This window comes from Lygodium microphyllum, chromosome 22 (assembly GCF_053477565.2).
Source record: "Lygodium microphyllum isolate KBCC chromosome 22, Lygodium_microphyllum_v1.1.10, whole genome shotgun sequence".
Lineage (NCBI taxonomy): Eukaryota > Viridiplantae > Streptophyta > Polypodiopsida > Schizaeales > Lygodiaceae > Lygodium > Lygodium microphyllum.
The window spans coordinates 51,741,945-51,761,947 of NC_141156.1; the positions used below are offsets into that span (position 1 = coordinate 51,741,945).

The following is a 20,003-nucleotide window of genomic DNA, read 5'->3' on the forward strand; positions in this document are numbered from 1 at the left end:
TGAAGTACTTTCAGCAAACGGATACAGAAATATTGCAGATTTTTTGAAAATATACAAAGAAATACCCAAAAATACATAGCCTTGTAACCCCGAATTTGAGCTACGCTCATCCCGCTAACCTGATTTTGAGTGAGAAAGGTTTGTTGAGTTTTACAGGATGACTACCCCACATATGGATGATCCTATGGCTGAAGACGACCTACCTGAGCCTACCATGGAACAAAAGCTAGATCTAATCATGCTACAATTGGAAGAAGAGCGAAGGGCTAGGCAAGCATTGCAAGCACAATTGACAAAAATTCAAAGAGCGTCCACTGATTAAGAAGAACCTCAAGCTGAAGATTTGATTCGACGTACCATCGACGCCACTCTTGAAGCACAAACCATTCGCAAGGAATCCAAGATAAGTAAACGAAGTTTCAAGTTTCGCACTTTCAATGGTATACGAGAAGGAAAGACTGTTTTATCATTCATTAGCCAGTTTGATGACTATTTCCATGAGGAAACTTATCCCGAAAAAGATAAAATCAAGTGTGTTACTAATCATTTGATAGACAGAGCATCACTTTGGTGAACTGTAGTCCGCAAGAGCATAGAATGTCATGCTACTTGGGAAGATTTCAAGAAGAAGTTCATGCAAAATTTCCTTCCACCGCAATTTCATGAGAAGGCTATCAAGCAATGGGATATACTTCAACAGCGAGATCGTGAGCCTATTCCACAGTATACAGAGCGTTTTTGGAATGCACTCCTACAGCTACGCATGCTTGAAGACGTACCAGAGACGACACATAAGCGAAAGTATATGTCTGGACTTCTTGGACATTACTACGCTGAAGTGAACATGTTCAAGCCTGCTACCCTTGAAGACGCCATCTCACTAGCTCATGACACTGAAGATAAGTTACGCGGAAGAGACAGACGACCACAGCAATTCCAAGCCAACGGTAATTATGGATCTAAACAATTCAATTCCAATTTTAGAAGGTTTAATCCAGGTCGTTTCTCATCACCATCTTTCCGCAAGAATTGGCCTAAACCACCTGCATTACCATCCACTGTCAATCCAAATCCTAAACCTATTCCACAAGCAAATCCAAATGTACCCAAACTTCCAGCCATTACAAATAATGTAACAAAAGCCAAGCCAATAGTATGCTACAAGTGTCACCAGCCAGGGCATCTCGCAGCAAATTGTCATTCAAAGAAGCCACCAGCACATATCAACTACCTTGGAGCCATGGATAAAGACGAGCATGAGGATATGCCGGATTTCACTGAAGATGAGGATGATCCTACTACTACTTCCGACACTTTACCAGGTATGCCTACTCTACATTCATTGTTGACTATGAAATGTATGGTGCATGGAAAAGAAAGAACTATATTGCATGATGATGGTAGTACCCATGACTCTATTTCAGCAAAATTGGTAAATGAATTAAAATTGCATATTGTACCTACGCATTATCGCATAAAAGCTGCATTTTTAGGCACTAGGTACAATGGCACACAAGAAGTACAAGATTTAGAAATTCAAATTGGTCCATATATTGAAAGAAGAAATTTCTTAGTTGTCCCATTACAGTCAAGCAACATTATTCTAGGAATGCCATGGAGACACCAGTATAATCCAAATATAGATTATTCCACACACACAATGAATATTAATTTTCAAGGAAAATCTATTACATTATATGGTATGCATGCATCTCATATTTTTCCACTGCTTTCGCATACTCAAGCAAAACGTGCACTACGCAAGAATACTAAATCATATCTCATTTGGGTGAATGAATTGCACGCAAAGGAAAAACATATGCACCCTAGGCATAAGGAATTTCTTGCATATTTTAAGGACTGTTTTGCAGAAGACCTACCACCAGGTCTACCACCTTCACGTCTAGAAGACCATAAGATTGATCTAATACCTGGCACACAACCACCTTGCAAAGTACCATATAGGCACAATCAAATAGAGCAAAAAGAAATCCAGAGTCAAGTTGAAGAATTACTAAATAGAGGCCTAATTCGACCTAGCAGTTCTCCATTTGGTGGACCTGTGCTCTTAGTCAAGAAAAAGAATAATACTTATCGTATGTGTATTGACTACCGAGCATTAAATAAGATCACTGTAAAGAATAGGTATCCTATACCTAGAGTTGATGACCTTATGGACAAACTGCAAGGATCTTCTATATTTAGTAAAATTGACCTTAAGTCTGGATATCATCAGGTGAGGCTAGATAGAACTGACATATTTAAGACTGCATTCAGGACACAGTTTGGCCATTACGAATTCTTAGTCATGCCATTCGGATTGACTAATGCACCTGCTACTTTCAGTAGAATGATGAACCGTATCTTTCTGAAATATCAGTATTGTGTGATTGTTTTCTTTGATGATATTTTGGTGTTTAGTCAAAGTGAAAAAGAGCATTATGAGCATTTATCATTAGTTTTTCAATTACTGAAAGAAAATCAATTGTTTGCAAATCCTGACAAGAGTGAATTCTTTAAGACAGAAATAGAATATTTAGGTCATATTGTATCAAAAGAAGGAATTAAAGTTGATCCTAAGAAAATTGATGCAATATTGCATTGGCCTGTTCCTAAAAATGTACATGAACTACGCTCATTCCTTGGTCTTGCTAGTTTCTATAGGAAGTTTGTACGTAATTTCTCATTACTTGCTTTACCATTAACCAAACTTCTTAAGAAAGGAATTGTTTATCAATGGACTGAAACTCAGCAGAAATCCTTTGATTTACTTAAACGTGCATTAACCAATGCCCCTGTTCTACAATTGCCTGACTTTAATAGACCATTCTTTCTAGTTGTGACCGATGCTAGCGGATCAGGAATATGAGCCGTATTAATGCAAGACAACCATCCAATAGCATATTCTAGTTCTAAGCTGAAACCCTCTGAGCTCAAATATTCCACTTATGACAAGGAACTATTAGCAGTTGTACAAGCATTAAAACAATGGAAGCATTATTTAATGGGTTTAGAATTCATGATAAAGACTGACCAGCAAAGCATTAGACATCTACTTAACCAACCCCAAATTTCTGACCGTCATATCAAATGGGCTTCCTTCATTCAAAGTTTTCATCCTATCATTCAATACCAACCTGGAAAAGAAAATGTAGTTGCTGATGCATTGAGTAGAAGACCTGCAATTCATAATATTTCTATCATATCTTTTGATTCTTTGATTGCTATGAAAGACACATATCACCAGGATATTACTTTTCATTCTGATTGGCAAAAATTAGTTCAAAATAATTTCATTCCTGTTGATTCATTATCATATAATGATGGATTTATGTTTTTTGAAAAGAGACTGTGTGTTACTATTCCATTCCGATCTTTTGTTTTGAATGAAATTCATTGTCCCCCATATCAAGGTCATAGAGGTATCATTTCTACATTACGCATGTTAACTGAAGATTTTTATTGGCCGCATATGGATGCAGATGTATCTAATTTCGTTTCTGAATGTTTGATTTGTCAAAGAATAAAGAGACATCATGGTAAACAGTATGGATTATTAATGCCTTTGTCTATTCCATCTAAACCTTGGGAACATATTTCTATGGATTTCATTACTGGTTTACCAAATACTAAATCTAACCATGACATGATTTGGACAATTGTAGATAGATTTAGTAAGCAAGCATATTTCATTGCATGTAAGAAAACTTTAACAGCATCACAAGCAGCACAGTTATTTTTGAAAACTGTCTTTACTAACCATGGATTGCCAAAAGTGATTATTTCAGATCGTGATTCTAGATTTTGTAATAATTTTTGGATCACACTGTTTGCAAATCTAGGCACAAAGATTGATTTCTCATCTGCATTTCATCCAGAAACAAATGGACAAACAGAAGCCATAAATAGCACTATTTTAGATCTTTTACGTGCATACACTATCTCTAAACCTCAGACATGGGATACTCATTTGCATTTATTACAGTTTGCATACAACAATACACCGCACACATCTACAAAGAAAGCACCTTTTGAAGTCATTTATGGATATAGATTATCTACACCTGTTGCATCTTTGTCTAATAGAATTCAGAGTGCTGATGATATTGCTACTATGCATAATAGTATTTTTGATGAGGTTAAGGATATGATTGCTAAAGCCCAACAATCATATACCAAACAAGCCAACAAGAAAAGACAAGCCATGAATTTCAAAGTTGATGATTATGTTTGGCTTAGAATAGAAAAGCGTAGACTGCAAAGTGTAGATAGACACCCAGTTGTCAAATTAGCTCCTAGATTCTATGGACCATTTAGAATTATTCATAAGATTAATGATAATGCTTTCAAGTTAGAACTGCCATCTCATTGGAAAATTCATAATACATTTCATATTAGTTTATTGAGACCATTTAGAGGCCAATTACCTATCCACCCTGTTTATGAAAACCCACCTTTATTAGAAGAAGAGACTGAAATACTTGAACCAGAAGCCATCATAGACACTGACTACATGACCACTAGAACTGGCCGAAGGTATTCTAGATATCTAGTAAAATTTAAGAACCATCCTGTAGAGGAAGCACAATGGATGCACGCTAGAGACTTAAATGCTTTCCCCACTCTGTTAGCTCCACATTGAGCTAATAGCAATTGAGGTCAATTGCTATCCCACCCCGGGGGTATGATGCTAGGAGGCATATTCCACGTGGATTCCGTGCCACGGTGGATTCCGTGAGGTTTTACGGTGGATTCCGTAAACTTAGATGACCAAGGCTTATACACAAAGAGGATTCTTTGTGCGAGAAGTTGATGGGGACGCCTGTCCTTTTCGGGCGTTTCATTAATTTAGTGTGTACATGGGTGATTCCATAGCAGGTGATTCCGCAAAATGCATATTAAATTAATAAAGATTTATGAGTTTAGAGTGCGCACTCGTAATAAATTAAGGTTAGGATTTATTTCTAACCAGTTGATTTATTTATGTAGCTGAAGACTGCTAGGTATTCACTTTTGTCAGTTTAATTGTATTATTTTACTAACGATTGTGAATGCTTCAGTTGATGTGTAGAGATAGCAGCAGTGGCGGAGGAAAGCATTGGAGTCTAGCGGGTATTCGACCTTTGGACTATATTTTGATAGGCGCCACGCCTATATTTTGTTATGTCTATTGAGACATTGATTATTGATTATTATTTTGTATGCGCTTATGCGCCCGGATATGTTATTTCTATTTGGACATTGAGATTGGGCGTGCCAGACTCTATGGGCACCATCCATTAGCTTTATTTTCCTATTTTTGTAGAAAGCAAACTCAAAAGCTAAAAGCTTGTCATATTTTTGTAAATTGGGCTATTATTGAGCATAAAGATTGGAAATATACATAAAATACATGCTTTGTGAAGCGCTCACACAAGGCATGGGGGAGATTAAACCCAATTTGTCTCTTGCCTCTTGTCGTGCATAATTTTACATTGTTTTTTGTGCAAAAAGGTAGAGTTCATTGTTCTTGGGGACCTTTAGGGATTTACTACGTGAGCTATCTGCGACTGATCTGCGCACCATCTAGAGAGCGTACTATGAGTGACAAAGGTCCCTTGGTGGTGGCCGATAATAGTGGCCCTACTGCAACTAATAATGGTGGTGCTATTGTGTCCAACAATGGTGGCCCTAGTGTGGTCAATAATGATGGTTCACCATTGTCCAGAAATGGTGGTACATGCTCCAGTTGTTCCACCTCCCACTATTTCTCCAGCTGGTAATACACATCCTCCAACACATAATAAGTGAAGATGGAAACCAGCTAGAGCTACACTACATGAGATAAGGAATTAATTCCAGAAGAGTGCCAACTTGATTATTCCTAAGGCACCATTCTCTAGGTTGGTGTGAGAAATATTGCAAGATCTATAGCTAGGGCATCATCACAAGTTCTTTTCAAGGAACTAGGCAAGGAATGTGGGGCGATGGTCAAGCCAAGCCTTGCTTGCTCTCCAAGAAGCAGCTGAAAATTACTTGATTGATCTAATGGGTGATTCTCAACTTTTAGTCATTCATGCCCAACGTATTACTATTAAGCCCATAGATATGGTTCTTGTTCATAGGATCTGCAACAACAAGGATGCATTTAATCTTAATGTCAACAATATGCTTTGAGAAGCTACCTTGTGATTGGATCTATGTTTTTAGCTCAGGTTTAGTTGTAGATTGTAAGGAGCTTAGTTTTGGTTTATCTTTCCAGTAGACCTTCAAGTATTTGATAGCAGTGGTCTACAAAATGGAGCTAAATTTTTCCTAGCTCCAGTTGTACTCAGTGTAATGCACTATCTACTGTGTATTTCATGGTTTCATAATGCCAAATCTGATATTTGATATTCTATTTTGCCGTGATTTGCATTGTGTGTATTTTTGAGTTTCTAATTTTGAAAGTAGTTTTGTTGAGGATAAATTCAATGCGTAATTACACACACATCAGTGATCTTGTACATGGGTCGATGCACTATATCTTTATTGTATTTAGCAGTTTGACAACACTATATCCGATATGTGATATTCCATTTGATCCATGACTTATTTTTTGTGAATTTTTAAGTTTTCAATATTTTACATAGTTTGGTTGACAACACATTTAATATGCACTTGTGCACACTCGGTGTGGTGGTGAGTTTTTCTGTTATCACTGAAGTATAATCCAGTTAATGCATTTAAAAAAAAAGATTGGACCGTCAATTTTATAAATTGAAATATGGTGAAACTTCAGTCACATGCTGGGCATAATAAAAACTCATGGATATTAACAAATTTCCCCCCTCAAAAGTCTTTGGGGGGACACCTGTTCGGAGGCTTGCGTCTGGGGCCTTGAATCCCCAGGGCCCTAGACACTAGCCTTTGGACAGGTGTCTTAGAGACTTATGATGAGGCCAATTTTTTTTGGGTAGTTGATGTATCCTAGAGGAGTCCACATGTAAAATTTCATGGCAATCGGATCACTGGTCATATTTTTCCAAAGCTTGGATACATAAATTCAGGTTTTAGGAATTTTTGAAAGTTTTGCTATAAGTTTAAAGTTTCACCTCATTTTACACATTTCACTTTTGAGTTTTGAGTTTTCTCTCCTAGAAGACATGGCACATACCAAGCAAGTAGCTTGAAGACACCCCCTAGAAATCCTATGCACAGGCCACCCCCTGCTCCACCACCACCACCACCACCACCACCACCACCACCACCACCACCACCACCACCACCACCACCACCACCACCACCACGCCAGTATCACAAGCATCGATGGAAGTGAGGCACAGTGGCTCTTCATGAGATTCGCCATTATCAGAAGACCACACACCTCTTGATACCAAAGGCTCCATTCCAGAAGCTAGTGCATGACATTATGGACGACATACTCATTAAGAACAACAGGAGGCACTTCCCAGATGGAACATGCTTGTTATGAATAGGAATACAACTTTTTGGGCGTATCTTATTTTTGTTTATTCACTTGTTATTTGTTTTATTTATGCCTTTGAGTTATCGTTACATATGTTCGAATGAATACATATTGCGCATGAACTCTATAAAGCACTACATATTAAATTTAGGGTATGAATCGTGTTGCATATAAATCCGATAAATAAATATAATATTCAAGTAAAAAACAATAATAAATGACACGTATGACAAACTACATTGCACGCAAATCCAAAAAATATCGATTTTCATTACTTCAAGAGAAGATTACAAATTACATTACATTGGTGATGAGATATCATTTGGCACTAAGTGTATCTACTCTCTTCTAGGCTTCTTTGAGCTACACTCCCTATGGTCAGAGCTATTCTTGATCATAGGCAACAACACATTTTGCCCTAGTAGTTCCTACCTAATGACATTGGGATCTTCAACACCAGCAACCATGCCATGGGCCACCATGGAAAATAGTGGCCCAAACCTAGTACTAGAGAATAAGTAGAGGAGCTTTGAATGTCGAAGCAACACTACTTTCTCCAAGCTAGATTTGTTGGGATAGTCTTGAAGGACACAAAAAATTCAGGTCCCCAGACGCGAGCCTCCGGCTAGGGCTGCTCTAGGGGACCCGATCATGGTAAACTTTTTTATGCACACTCTCGATGCCCTAGAGGCCCTACTCGTAATTTTTGCGTGAATCCGATAACATTAATCCAATAACATTACATTCTCTACATCATCTATCTGCTGTTGTAATGGAGCAGCCATGTCTACTCCTGCAATTGGGCCACCCTTGTTTCTCTCTTGGGAAGATACTGCATAGTCGGTGGGTCGAGGTCCAAAAATGCTTTCTTGCCACTGCTTGAACTCCTCATCTAAGATTTCATACTGTGGTGCCACATTCTCAATTTGCTTTTGGATGCTCACAATGGTAGAGATGTCATCGATACTCATGTCATCATATTGAGCAATCTCATCAACATGTGCTAGCGCATCTTGTATATCAAAATCTATAAAATCATTAGGTGCATCACACACCATGATACAATATATTTCTTCTTCCCTTAGCTCCAAAATTTCTAGTACATCCTGCATAAGTAAATATTCCACCCCCTCGATGATGATAGTATGGAGAGAAGCGAGGGGTGACTCATCACTTGTTGACGTCTCAAGAGAGCAAGGAGGTGGGTGCACAACGGCTAAACTTTGTGCTGCCTCTACTCTTGGATCGAGTGTGATCTCCTTAGGCTCCCTCTCAAAGTACTCTAGCCATGGCTGAGAGGGTGTGTCAATGTCTTTCTTATTGTCCTATTACACCTCAGCGCACAAAACATATATGGAAAATGCTACATTGGGCTTGATGAGATCCATCATGGTGTGGTCTTGGGATGAGGTGGGCACTGCTCTGGCATGGAGATGCTCCCCCACATGCATGAGGGCTCGATTTATTACCTTTGCATGGCTTGATCTTGCACGTAAGCTATATAAGAAATCTATGGGGACCATCTGAGAGCAGAGTTTGGAATAGAGCAGGTGAGAGGGTTTGCCGCATCACAAAACGATGCTAGTATACTAAAGCTAGGGTCTATGACGGAAAGCGATCTCTCTAGACTCAAGGTCGCGCAGAACCTAGGATATATCTGGTCTCCTATGTGTGCATAGTGTGTGGAGCTAATCCATGCGGCGAAGGCGAGAGTGGTAGCCATGGCACACAAAGAGAGAAGGAAGGAGTGTACAAGTGTAGGGAAGTACAGAATGAAAGTGAAAATGAGTTTAGAGTTATAGCTTTTATGTATCTAGGGTTTTAAATGGTTCTTTTTTAACCTTAAAGTTTGAAATTAAAACTCTTACCTTAGTTTCTTTATTTCAATACTCTAAAGTAACTGTTAAAATTACTCACATAGACAAATGCTTTATTCTACATTATTATATTCTCGAATATACTTAGATCACTAAGTATATTCAAGTCCAACTACAAAAAATATAGAAAATTTTTAAGAAAAGAAATCCAAAATACCTTCAAAATCCATTGGATCAAATTTAATATTTAATTTTAAGAAATAAGTAGAAGAGATGAGATACAATATATCATTATGTAAATACAATATTGCATAGATTATAGAACTCCAACTTGCAATTTAATTATGATTTTAACCAATATGATTGGGTAATTATAATATATATTATCGCATGCTTAGATCATAATAAACTAAGATTATCTAAATTGAAAGTACTCAAAAGGTTAAATTTTTTTATATTCGTTTTTTATAAATTTTTTTACAAGGATTCCACTATCTCAAGGATATGTGGAGAAGCATATTGTTTACATGTCATGGCTTGCTCACTACGAATCCCGACTTTTCTATTATCTTACTTGAAATAGAGGTTATAGAGGGGCTCATTGGACATTAATTGGATTTCTTGTCTTAGAAAAGAAATGGGCCAATGGCTCTCTACATGCTGACCACAAAAGGATTATGACCATTCCACAAGATAACCACATCTATGAGAGCTGTATGTGTCTCATCTTGGGTATCTTGATCCAAGTTGATCTACTCCCCTCGCAAAAGTCGCCATATTCTATATCGAAAGTGAATGCATAGAGTTTTTTAAGCGATGAAATACCTGTAATAAAAATAAAAAATAATGGTAAGTAAATGTAAATAATACAACAAATCATCTAAGCAAGACCTCTATCAATTAAATCAAGGCATTCAAAGTAGTAAAAAAGATTTATGTGAATGTGAGATCAGATTGCACTACAAGGATTTAAATCTATAGCGACGGCGCGTAGCGACGCAGGTAGCGGCGTCGCTATTTGCGACGCCCCATAGGGAAAAAAAACAGGCCGAAACCGAGCGCGGGTTTATTTCGTGTTTTTTCGTCTACTGTTTTGAGAGCGAGAGCGAGAGAGAGCGCGACCATCGTGAGAGAGGGAGAGGAAGAAGGCTTGCCGCTGCCGCCGCCGCCGCCATCGTTCATGAAGGAGAGGAGGAGCCTTCATCGCGAAGAGGAGCCGCCAAACCCTCACCATATCGCATCAGTGAGTCTATTCTCTCCTTCTTTTGCTTGTTTAGGGTTTAATTCTCTTTCTCTTTTGCTTGTTTAGGAGAGGAAATGAGAGAGAAAGAGAGAAAGAGAAAGAGAAAGAGAAAGAGGGAGAGGGAGAGGGAGTGCATTCTCTCTCTCCCTCTCCCTTTTGCTTTTATAATTTGTGTATATATATTGAGAGAGGGAGAGGAAATGAGAGAGAAAGAGAGGGAGAGGGAGAGGGAGGGGGAGGGAGGGAGATGGAGAGGGAGGGAGAGGGAGGAAATGGGAGAGGTTGTGGGCAAAACTCTCTATTCACTTTTTTGAAGTGTTCAAATTAACATAGGATGCATGCATAGATCATTCTTGTGTGTGCAAACTTGAGAGCTCTCTTCTCTCTCCTTGTATCCTATCTTCTTATGCTTCACATTGAGGGCGAGGGTGAGGGTGAGAGGAATTAAGTGAGGAACTAGAAGAGTGAAGCTTCTCTCCTATCTTGCATTCTTCTCTTCTTCCCCTTCTTCTTCTACAATTTGGAGGGTGAGAGGTGGAGTTGAGATGAGGTTGGGATATCCCTCTTTCTTTTCTATGCTTCCTCTCTTTGTTGGAGTACTTGAGGAATGGATGGATTGCAAAATGGAGTGGCGTAACCAATTGAGGGAGCCATGCTTGGATTGTGAGGCTGAATTGATTTGAGATGATGATTTGATTAGTTGAGTATATTAGAGTAGATATAAATCAACAACTCAATTTTTTATAAAAAAACTCTCTAATCATTTGTAGTAGAGATTCGAATTGCATTGATTGATGATTGCTATGGAGGATTAGTTATGTCCAATGTTTATCACTTGCATTAGGAAAGAAATTAGTTATTTCTACTGTTATGTCTAATGATTGTTATGGAGGATTAGTTATGTCTAATGTTTATCAATTGTATTAGGAAAGAAATTAGTGAATTTTTTTTGCTTATGACATGAAATTAGTTCTCTAGATAAAACACCCTATGGGTTGCATTCAAATTAAACTCACAATGTAACTCATCTAAATGCAACTCATTGGAGAGTGTTAGGAGCATTTAAATGGAAGGACCTCTTGAGTGAAAGCTAGCAGGAAGAGAGGGAGATATTTTCCAAATAAAACATTTAAGGAAGAAAATGAAATGAGAGAGGGAGAGGAAGAGAGAAAAAGAAATGAGAGAGGGAGAGGAGAGAGAAAAAATGAGAGAGAAAAGGAAATGAGAGAGCGCACTAAGGCTCAATATATAGCCTAGAAGCATATAAATACCACTGACAACACTATGACAGATATAAGTACTAGATCCAAGACAAAACATCAAACCATCCTACAATAGGTGTACTACATCCAATGAGTATCAAGAGAGCATGTACATGTCACAATTAGTCCTATTGTCTCACTATAATATATCTAACAAATGGCTCATGTATCATCCAATGATAAGAGGCATGAAGTGTCTTAAATTAATGCTTGATGTGAGAAGTGACAGTCAAACTCAATGAGACTAAGCTTCAATCTCAATCCAAGTGCATTCTAGAAGCATGGCCAAGTATATGGCATCAACCATAGACATTAGTGTAGCATGCAAAGTAATCAATAAGCATCAACAAGCAATAAGCATGAAGTTTCTCAGACAAAATAGCTTTCAACCCTACTTATTACATAAGTGAAAACCTCTATAAAATTGAGTAAATGAGTGCTCAAATTAGTCCAATAGCATGCTGAGACATTGACATAGCATCCCAAGTGATCTCGCATCAAATAGACATCTCGAGAAGCATAAGTAACCTCCAATAGACAATGAGTGAAGGGTTTTCCCAAATTGTATTACAAGTCATTAAATTGTTTGTTGTAACGTAGACAAGATGGAAAACTAAGAAGGTCCTGTTGTTCAAGATCACGAGGCGTATCTTAATCAGCGTGTCCCATGTCCTTGCTCTCAATGCAAGTTGGCAATTAGACGAAAAAGCCGATTGTCTATAGAACACGTATGACGATTTGGCGAGTTTCAATCTGAGATCATTGATCAGGCGATTGCGTATTTTCAGCAAACGGTAATTTGAAGTTAATATCAATCATGCATTGTACTCGCAAGCTAATTGAATACCATATACAATAAGATTGGGTCTTGCTGGCAAATTTTCTATCCAGGGAGGTGATGTCTCATCCCAAGGGGGAGTGCACCCTTTGCAGCCAATTAGAAGAGTACATGGGCATGTGATGGATGGAGTGCAGGAGCCAATCCACCACTCGCAAGGCCAATCTATACCGTCAATGCCAGAGGAGACATGCAACCTTCCGGACCTACCTACAATATTGGAGCCTGAGATGGAGGTAATGATCGATGCATTGATTCCCATGGATGTCAAGACTTCTGATCCACTTAGAGAGGAAGCATCCATACCATTATATGATGGGTGCCGAGTATCTCGGTTGAAGACACTGCTTGCACTCTTAAGTGTGCAAGCAAAATACAGGTGGAGCGATACGAGTGTGGCCGAGTTGTTCAGGTACCTTGTACATATGCTTCATTGATTTTTTTTTTGACACTATTATTACAAACATTTGTTATTTTTCAAGGTGTTTTATGATTTTTTTCAAGTTATTGAAATATCATATATTACCACTTGCAAATACCATGCCTGAGTCTCGTGATGATGCACGATATGTTTTACGGAAGCTTGGCATGGACTACAATAATATCCATGCATGTATCAACGATTGCTGTCTGCTTTGAGGAGAATACGAGACTATGGAGACATGTCCAAAGTGTGGTGCTCACAGGTATCGACAGGACTTGCAAGGGCAAACCATCCCTCAAAAAGTTCTCAGACACTTTTCGCTTATCCCCTGCATAAACCACATGTTTCGTACGTCTAGCATGGTGAGCTTGATAATGTGGCATGCGTAGAATAGGTCCACGGATGGAGTTCAACGAATATCAGTGGATTCGCGCGTATGGAGCCACATTGACTCTACCTTTCTAGGCTTTTCCCGAGAGCCAAGGAATCTTCAGCTCGGTCTTGCAATGGATGGCGTGAACCCATTCGGTCTGTGCTCAACTTATTACAATGTGTGGCCTATAGTCCTTGTCAACTACAATATCCCTCCATGGCTTTCTACGAAGAAAGGACATCTCATCCTTAGCTTGCTTGTCTTAGGCCGCTACAAAGTAAAAAATATGGACATGTATCTTCGTCCATTAGTCGATGAGCTTAAGATTTTATGGGAGGAGGGGGTCACTCTGCAAGATATGAGCAGGCGGATGGTCGATGGTCAGCCAATATTCGAGCCATTCTCATGTGGACGATGCATGACTTTCTGGAATTGGGAGAGTGCTCAGGTGAGCAGGCCTCCGTTCTCGCTGGTAATATCTATATTTTATCTTGTTCAATCAAGTATTCACTAGGTCGTGGTGTTGGAGCAGGTCTGGTTACCTTAGGTTATCATGCATGTCCATTGTGCATGCCACAGTTAGACTCCCGAAGGTCACAAACCATGAAGAAGATGGTATATCAAGGGCACGCTGCTTTCTTGTCGAAGGATCGTGAACTCAAGGAAGGTTTCCTTAGACGACCTCCAACACGTATGAACGCCGCAAGCTGGTACGAGCTGAAAATGGTTCACGCGAAATCACATCCAAATAGAATGCGGCGGTTCTCAGTTTTCAACGAGTTGCCATGTTGGACCCACTTACAGGTCAACCACTTGTTGGATCCCATGCATATTTTCAAGAATGTGGGCAGCTTATTATGGGACCACATCACAGGAAAGAAAGACACTATAGGGGTACGAATGGATTTAAAGGAGGCAGGTAAGATGGAGGCGCTTTGGCTGCAGTTGAGTGCTGATGGTCGTGTGCAACTTCCTCGCGCTCCTTGGGTTTTGTCCACTAAAGAAGAGCGCATTGTGAAGCAAGTAATCAAGTCTATCCGCACTCCGATGGGTATGATGCGTTCTCTCAAGTCTGCATTTTCTAAAGACGACCAATTATCAGGGCTAAAATCCCATGACTGGCATAAGATATGTCAGGTTTGTACTACGAATGGATTGTAATTAGCGTGGGCATTTTGCTATTTGGAATGTAGCCATTATTCATAATACTTTCTTATTTGTGATAGTTTGTACTACCGATCGCAATCGCAGGATGTCTTACTCCAGAAATACGCGGGGCCATTTATAAGTTGTCGACTTTGGTGCAATGGATCTCACAGAAGGAGATTAAGACGTCCTCTATTGAATCTGTGAGGCGGGGAGCAGTGGAGAAGGTCTGTCTCTTTGAGAAATACCTTCCCACTAAGATGCTCACGATAGAAATCCACCTTCTTGTGCATCTTGTGGATGAAGTGGAGATTGCTGGACCTGTCCATACGTGATGGATGTTCTTCTTGGAGCGCTTCATGAAAACCCTGAAAGGCTTTGTGCGACAACGAGCTTGGCCAGAAGGTAGCATGGCCGAAGGTTGGTTGGTGTCTGAGGCGCTAGTGCATATTTCACAATGGCTACCAATGGTGGAACCAGACAATGAAACGCTATGGTCGCTGAAGGACGATGATAGACTCTGACTGGAGATGTGGTGGTTGGAAATAGGGTAGAAATAATAATGGATGCCTCAATGGAAGAGAAGGTGAATAACTTTTGTATGTTGCACCATGCCTCTATGGAGACGTAGCTCGCCAAGTACTAGATTGCTAGGCAAGATTGAGAGGAAGCGCGAGCTAAATTCTGACATAGTATGAGTCATCGACCGATTTGATATCCCGAAAGCATGGAGGAGATGCCGCGGTTTATGTCAACGCGATGGTTGCATGGAGCTTTGACCGCAGCGTCTCGCGAAGGGACAGAGGTCTCAATGGAGGAGTGGGAAGTCTCGAGGGGATGTAGTCCAAAGGTGATGAGGAGTTTAGAATCTGTTGTATCTAAATTTTATATGCGACATCTAATTTGTGTGTTTCAATATACAGTACAAAATATATAGTGCAGCGTGGTCGCGTGGACGGCATTTTCGCGTGGAGCGTATTGACAAAATGCGCTCCACAATGGACTGTGGTATCATGGCGAGGTTCGAGCAAGAGAGCAGGTGACGAGCAATGGATCCAAACACGGTTGTGGATGAGATGGAGTATTTTGGAAACTTGCAAAGTATTGTTACGATGGATTACCGTAGCTTCTCCATGATACTATTCGATGTGCAGTGGTTCAAAGTGATACTTGGAGGAGCTAGAGCAATAGTTCGACGAGGTCCATCTAGATTTCTCGAAATAGATTCTGAAAAAAAATGGACGGATTTGCGCGACACATTTGTGTTGCCGGCCCATTGTGAATAGGTGCATGGACTCATTTTCTTGCTAATTGTATTATGACTTGGTTTATGTCACAATGGTTTGAACTCTCTTGTATGTGTTTGTGAACATGTAATCTTCTATCCAAATCCTCGACAACCTCGATGGTGGTATGTTATACCTTCAACTTCCCGAAGTGCGAGAGTATATGATCAAAGTGATGTTTCAAGCATAGATAAAGATAATATGCAAATAGAGGGGTCGATATTGCAAGGGGTGGAGGCCATCGAAAGCTTGGAGCCAGCATCGGCTACTACCAATGATGGAAATATAGGAGTCTAAGAATTCTTTGAGAATGAGGCGAGCTCATTCTTTTGTGGTGACATGTCTATCGACCTTCTAGTGTATGTGGAGTTGTGTCAGGAGATTAACATGGGACCATAGGATACTTCATACTTGGAGCATCCACTTACTCAATTCATTGACCAATCGCTTATAAGGGTACATAAGATATGCATTTTAAGTGAGATTTTTTAAATGATTTATATTATTGTGCTTTGTATGATTTAAATTGATTATTCTAACATCATTTTTTCTCTGTGCATGTGACATTTTCAGGATGAGTTAAGGGATGAGCGATGAGGAGTTACAGGACATCTTCACATGCATGTCTCCAGACCAGATCACCAGGTTCAAAGAGATGGCAGACTAGGAGCTGTCTCGGTCTTCGTTAGGGCGCTCTGCTAGATCTACTTTAGTGCGATCGAATGCTTCGGCTTCAAGTAGACGATCTCAATGCTCACAACTTGGGCTAGAGGGAGGGAGTGCATCGGGATCAGGGGGATGCTGCAGAGATACAGAGGTAGTGAGCCCGCGGTTGACACGGGATACGGGTGCGACTCCTCACTCTCGTGGCTCAGGTGGATGCTGTGGAGACGCGGACGCGGTGTCTTCGTCTCTTCGTTCAGCTGGAGTTGTGTCGCCTCTTGGATTTGTCACACCTGTGGGGATGTCTACTCCAATTACTCCGACTTTTGCGCAGCCATCAGCAGGTGGCACCCCTATGGCACCCCTATGGGTGCCACTCCGAGAGATATTACCCTCGTCGGTACACCAGATGCATAGGGGTCTCCTGGATATGCCCAAGAGTGTGGACGTAGATGGGAGAGGACCCATCTTAGGTAGACTCCTAGGGGTTATGGATATCTAGTCGATAGTAGGTCAAGAGCTATCATCATGAATGATGAGGGGAGGAGGATGATGGCTCACATGAGAGAGTTGTGCCAACAAGTTTTTCAGCACAACATCTTGGATCATTGGAAGAACATATCGGAGGGAAGCAAGGACTACATAGTAGCATCCTTGCATGAGGAGTTTCTGGTGCCAGCCGCAGTAGATAGATTCTCTACGGGCTAGATGATGGATTGCATGCGTGCATACATGTCACATAGATGATCCGACGCACGTAAGGCAATCAAGAGTGGGGCTGCAAAGCCCGAGTGGTTAGATGCAGATGACTGGCGCCGACTGAGGGAGGAGGCTACAGATTCTCTAGGGCATTGGAGTCAGCAGCACGAGGCGGCGAGGGCATGACTCGAGGCCGTAGTGGTCCATCATCTTGGGAGTGGCAGCCACAGGACATATTTGGAGGACTTTGTAAGTTTTTCTTTTGTTTTACTTGTTTATTTTTTTGAAATATTCTTTGTCCTGACAATCATGTTTCTAACAGATAGCATTTTGTTTTCTTTGCAGCACTCTATTACAAATCGCGATCCGAGTGGCCTTGAGACTCGATATGCAGAGAGGCACGGTCTCAGGGCATTGATCGACCGATTGTATAGACGCGTCAGCCTTGTAAGTCACTCATCTTTCTTGTCCATAGTTACCATGAGATATTTGAATGCATTATTCTATGGTGGACTGATGTGTTGTTTCTTTTTCTGCAGAGTCCGTTCAATGCTTCTTTGCGGCGGGACCAACTTTCGGGGGACGAGGATGTGTAGCTCGCCCTTGGATCCCTGGAGCTCACACACCTTTATTTTTGAGTCCCCTAATCTATGTAGACATTTTCTATATATTAGTGATATCCTGTCATGATTGTACCAATCACTTTTTATGTGATAATGTATTTATTTCATGTATCAGTTTTATGATTTCAGTATACATTGTTTTTGTTTGCAAGCGCATTGTATACAGTAGTGCAGAAACTATTTTGTATGGCTCTCATAACAAATTTTTTTTCCCTGTTACCATCGCTATTAGCGTCACAAATTTAACTGCTCGCGTTGCTATTAGTGTCGTTATAGGCGTCGTAGACCATCGCTATCTGCATTGGTATTGGCGTCACTATCAACGTCGCATTTGCGACACTGATAGCGATGCCCATACCGACGCTGATAGCGACGCCAATACCGACTGTTCTATAGCGTCGCCAATAACGAAGCTTTTTGCGACGACGGGGGCAAATTTTGTTGTTTGCATTTTCGTTGCTTTAAACATCGGTATAAGGCCTATATCTTGTAGTGTTGGTTGACCTTGCACTCAATCGTCTCATCAAAATGTGTTCTTTTGACTTGCCAAGACTCACCCAATATGTGACTCATCCATTCCTTAGATGGACACTTGCATTGATAAATAATCTTTGTTTTCTTCAGAACATCACATGAACCAAATAAATATGCAAACAATGAGAATGGAATAAACCAACTAAGATGCACATCTTTGGAGCCTGTGGTGGGTTTCATAGCATTATTGATGTCAGATTTTATCTTGGACTTACATGCTCCTGACAACTCCAAGCTACCAATCAACCATTCACCACCTAAATAGTGGTGGCAATGGGACATGTTGTAATCTCTGGCTTTCTACTACATACAATGAATTATAAAAATAGATATTTTGAGTTGAAAGTTAACTTGTAGAGTTATTATCATAGATTAAAGAACCTATGTCTTCATGCCAAACATGTATCTTGTTGCTCAAACATTCCACATTTTGCCATTAATGCAAAGTTGATGGATATAGAGCTATCAGTAAAACAAGATTGAATTAGAACACTGTAAAGATTTTTAAAAATAAATCTAATGTAAAATAATAAACAATGATAAAATTTAAAAACTTATTGTTTTGTTTATACTTTGCAATGTAGTTCTTGTCGTGTACAGAGATTTATTTGTGCGTATAAACATGTTGGATCAACACTTCTGTTACTGTACTTATTCCATTAAACACTTTTCTGAGCTCTAAAATACTACATTTCCAATGTTTGCTAGGGTTTACAACATCTTTACGCGTGACCTTGAAACTCCCTCGAGTACTTGGGTGTATCAAAATCCAATCCAACTTATAGTACTTATCACAAATCCAATTACCGATACTATCTTTCCTATTGAAGACCATTGCAAGTTTATTACTAATGTGTTTCCTCTGTGAAGACATCTATGATAACCAGATAGAAAAGTTACCTATTAGTATGTGGATAAATTGCAAATGTTCTCTCCAAATGAAATGAAATTTAAATGGAGTAATTAAAAAAAAACATTGTACATGTAATTCTTTTCACAAAGAAGCCCATAGATATTGAACAAGAAGTTGACTTATAACAAGACCACTATTCCTTCACTGAAAAATTCCTAGAGTTCAAAAACAAAAGAAATATTGAGTCAAAGCATACATATAACTTACATAGGCTTTGTCCAAGTGAGTTGTAACTTAACCATGGAGCAACAGAAAAAAGTGGCAATATACATGTGGCTCTCTTTACAAAGAAGCCCAAAGATGTTGAAGAAGTTGAGTTTTAAAAAAATCATTGTTTACCACCCTTGAAGACTCTTGGAGTAAAAAAAACAAAGGAAAGCTCAGTATGCATATAGCTTGTATACATTTTGTCAAAATGAGATAAAATTTAACTATGGAGTAGCAAAAAAACAAGACAACATACATGTAACTTTGTTTACAAAGAACCGTAAGATATTGAAGAAGAAGTTGAGTTTTCAAAAGATCATTATTCTTGATTGTAGGAGACTCCTAGAGTACCAAAACAAAAGAAATTACATGTCAAAGAATGCACATAACTTGCACAGGGTTTGTCCAAACGAGATAAAACTTAACCATAGAATATCCATTAAAAAAAACAATATACTTGTAAATTTTTGTGAAGAAAGTCTTAGGGCTTTGGTAGAACAAGCTTTGCTCTCATACAATATGTGAAAC

General features: G+C 39.6%; 1 protein-coding gene across 2 annotated transcripts in view; it reads right to left on the bottom strand.

The window, feature by feature from the left end:
• The window catches only part of LOC148017146 (chaperone protein dnaJ 8, chloroplastic-like), an 82,805-nt gene that overhangs the window by 53,748 nt on the left and 9,054 nt on the right, over positions 1–20,003 (bottom strand). Inside the window, exon 3 of one of the 2 annotated variants that reach the window (XM_087662614.1) lies at positions 19,589–19,621. The exons of the other annotated variant lie outside the window; for it this stretch is intronic. Coding sequence (XP_087518740.1) covers positions 19,604–19,621 — 18 coding nt within the window. The 3' untranslated portion in view covers positions 19,589–19,603. Of the gene's footprint in view, positions 1–19,588; positions 19,622–20,003 lie in introns of those variants that run through there. 2 annotated transcript variants of the gene reach the window in all.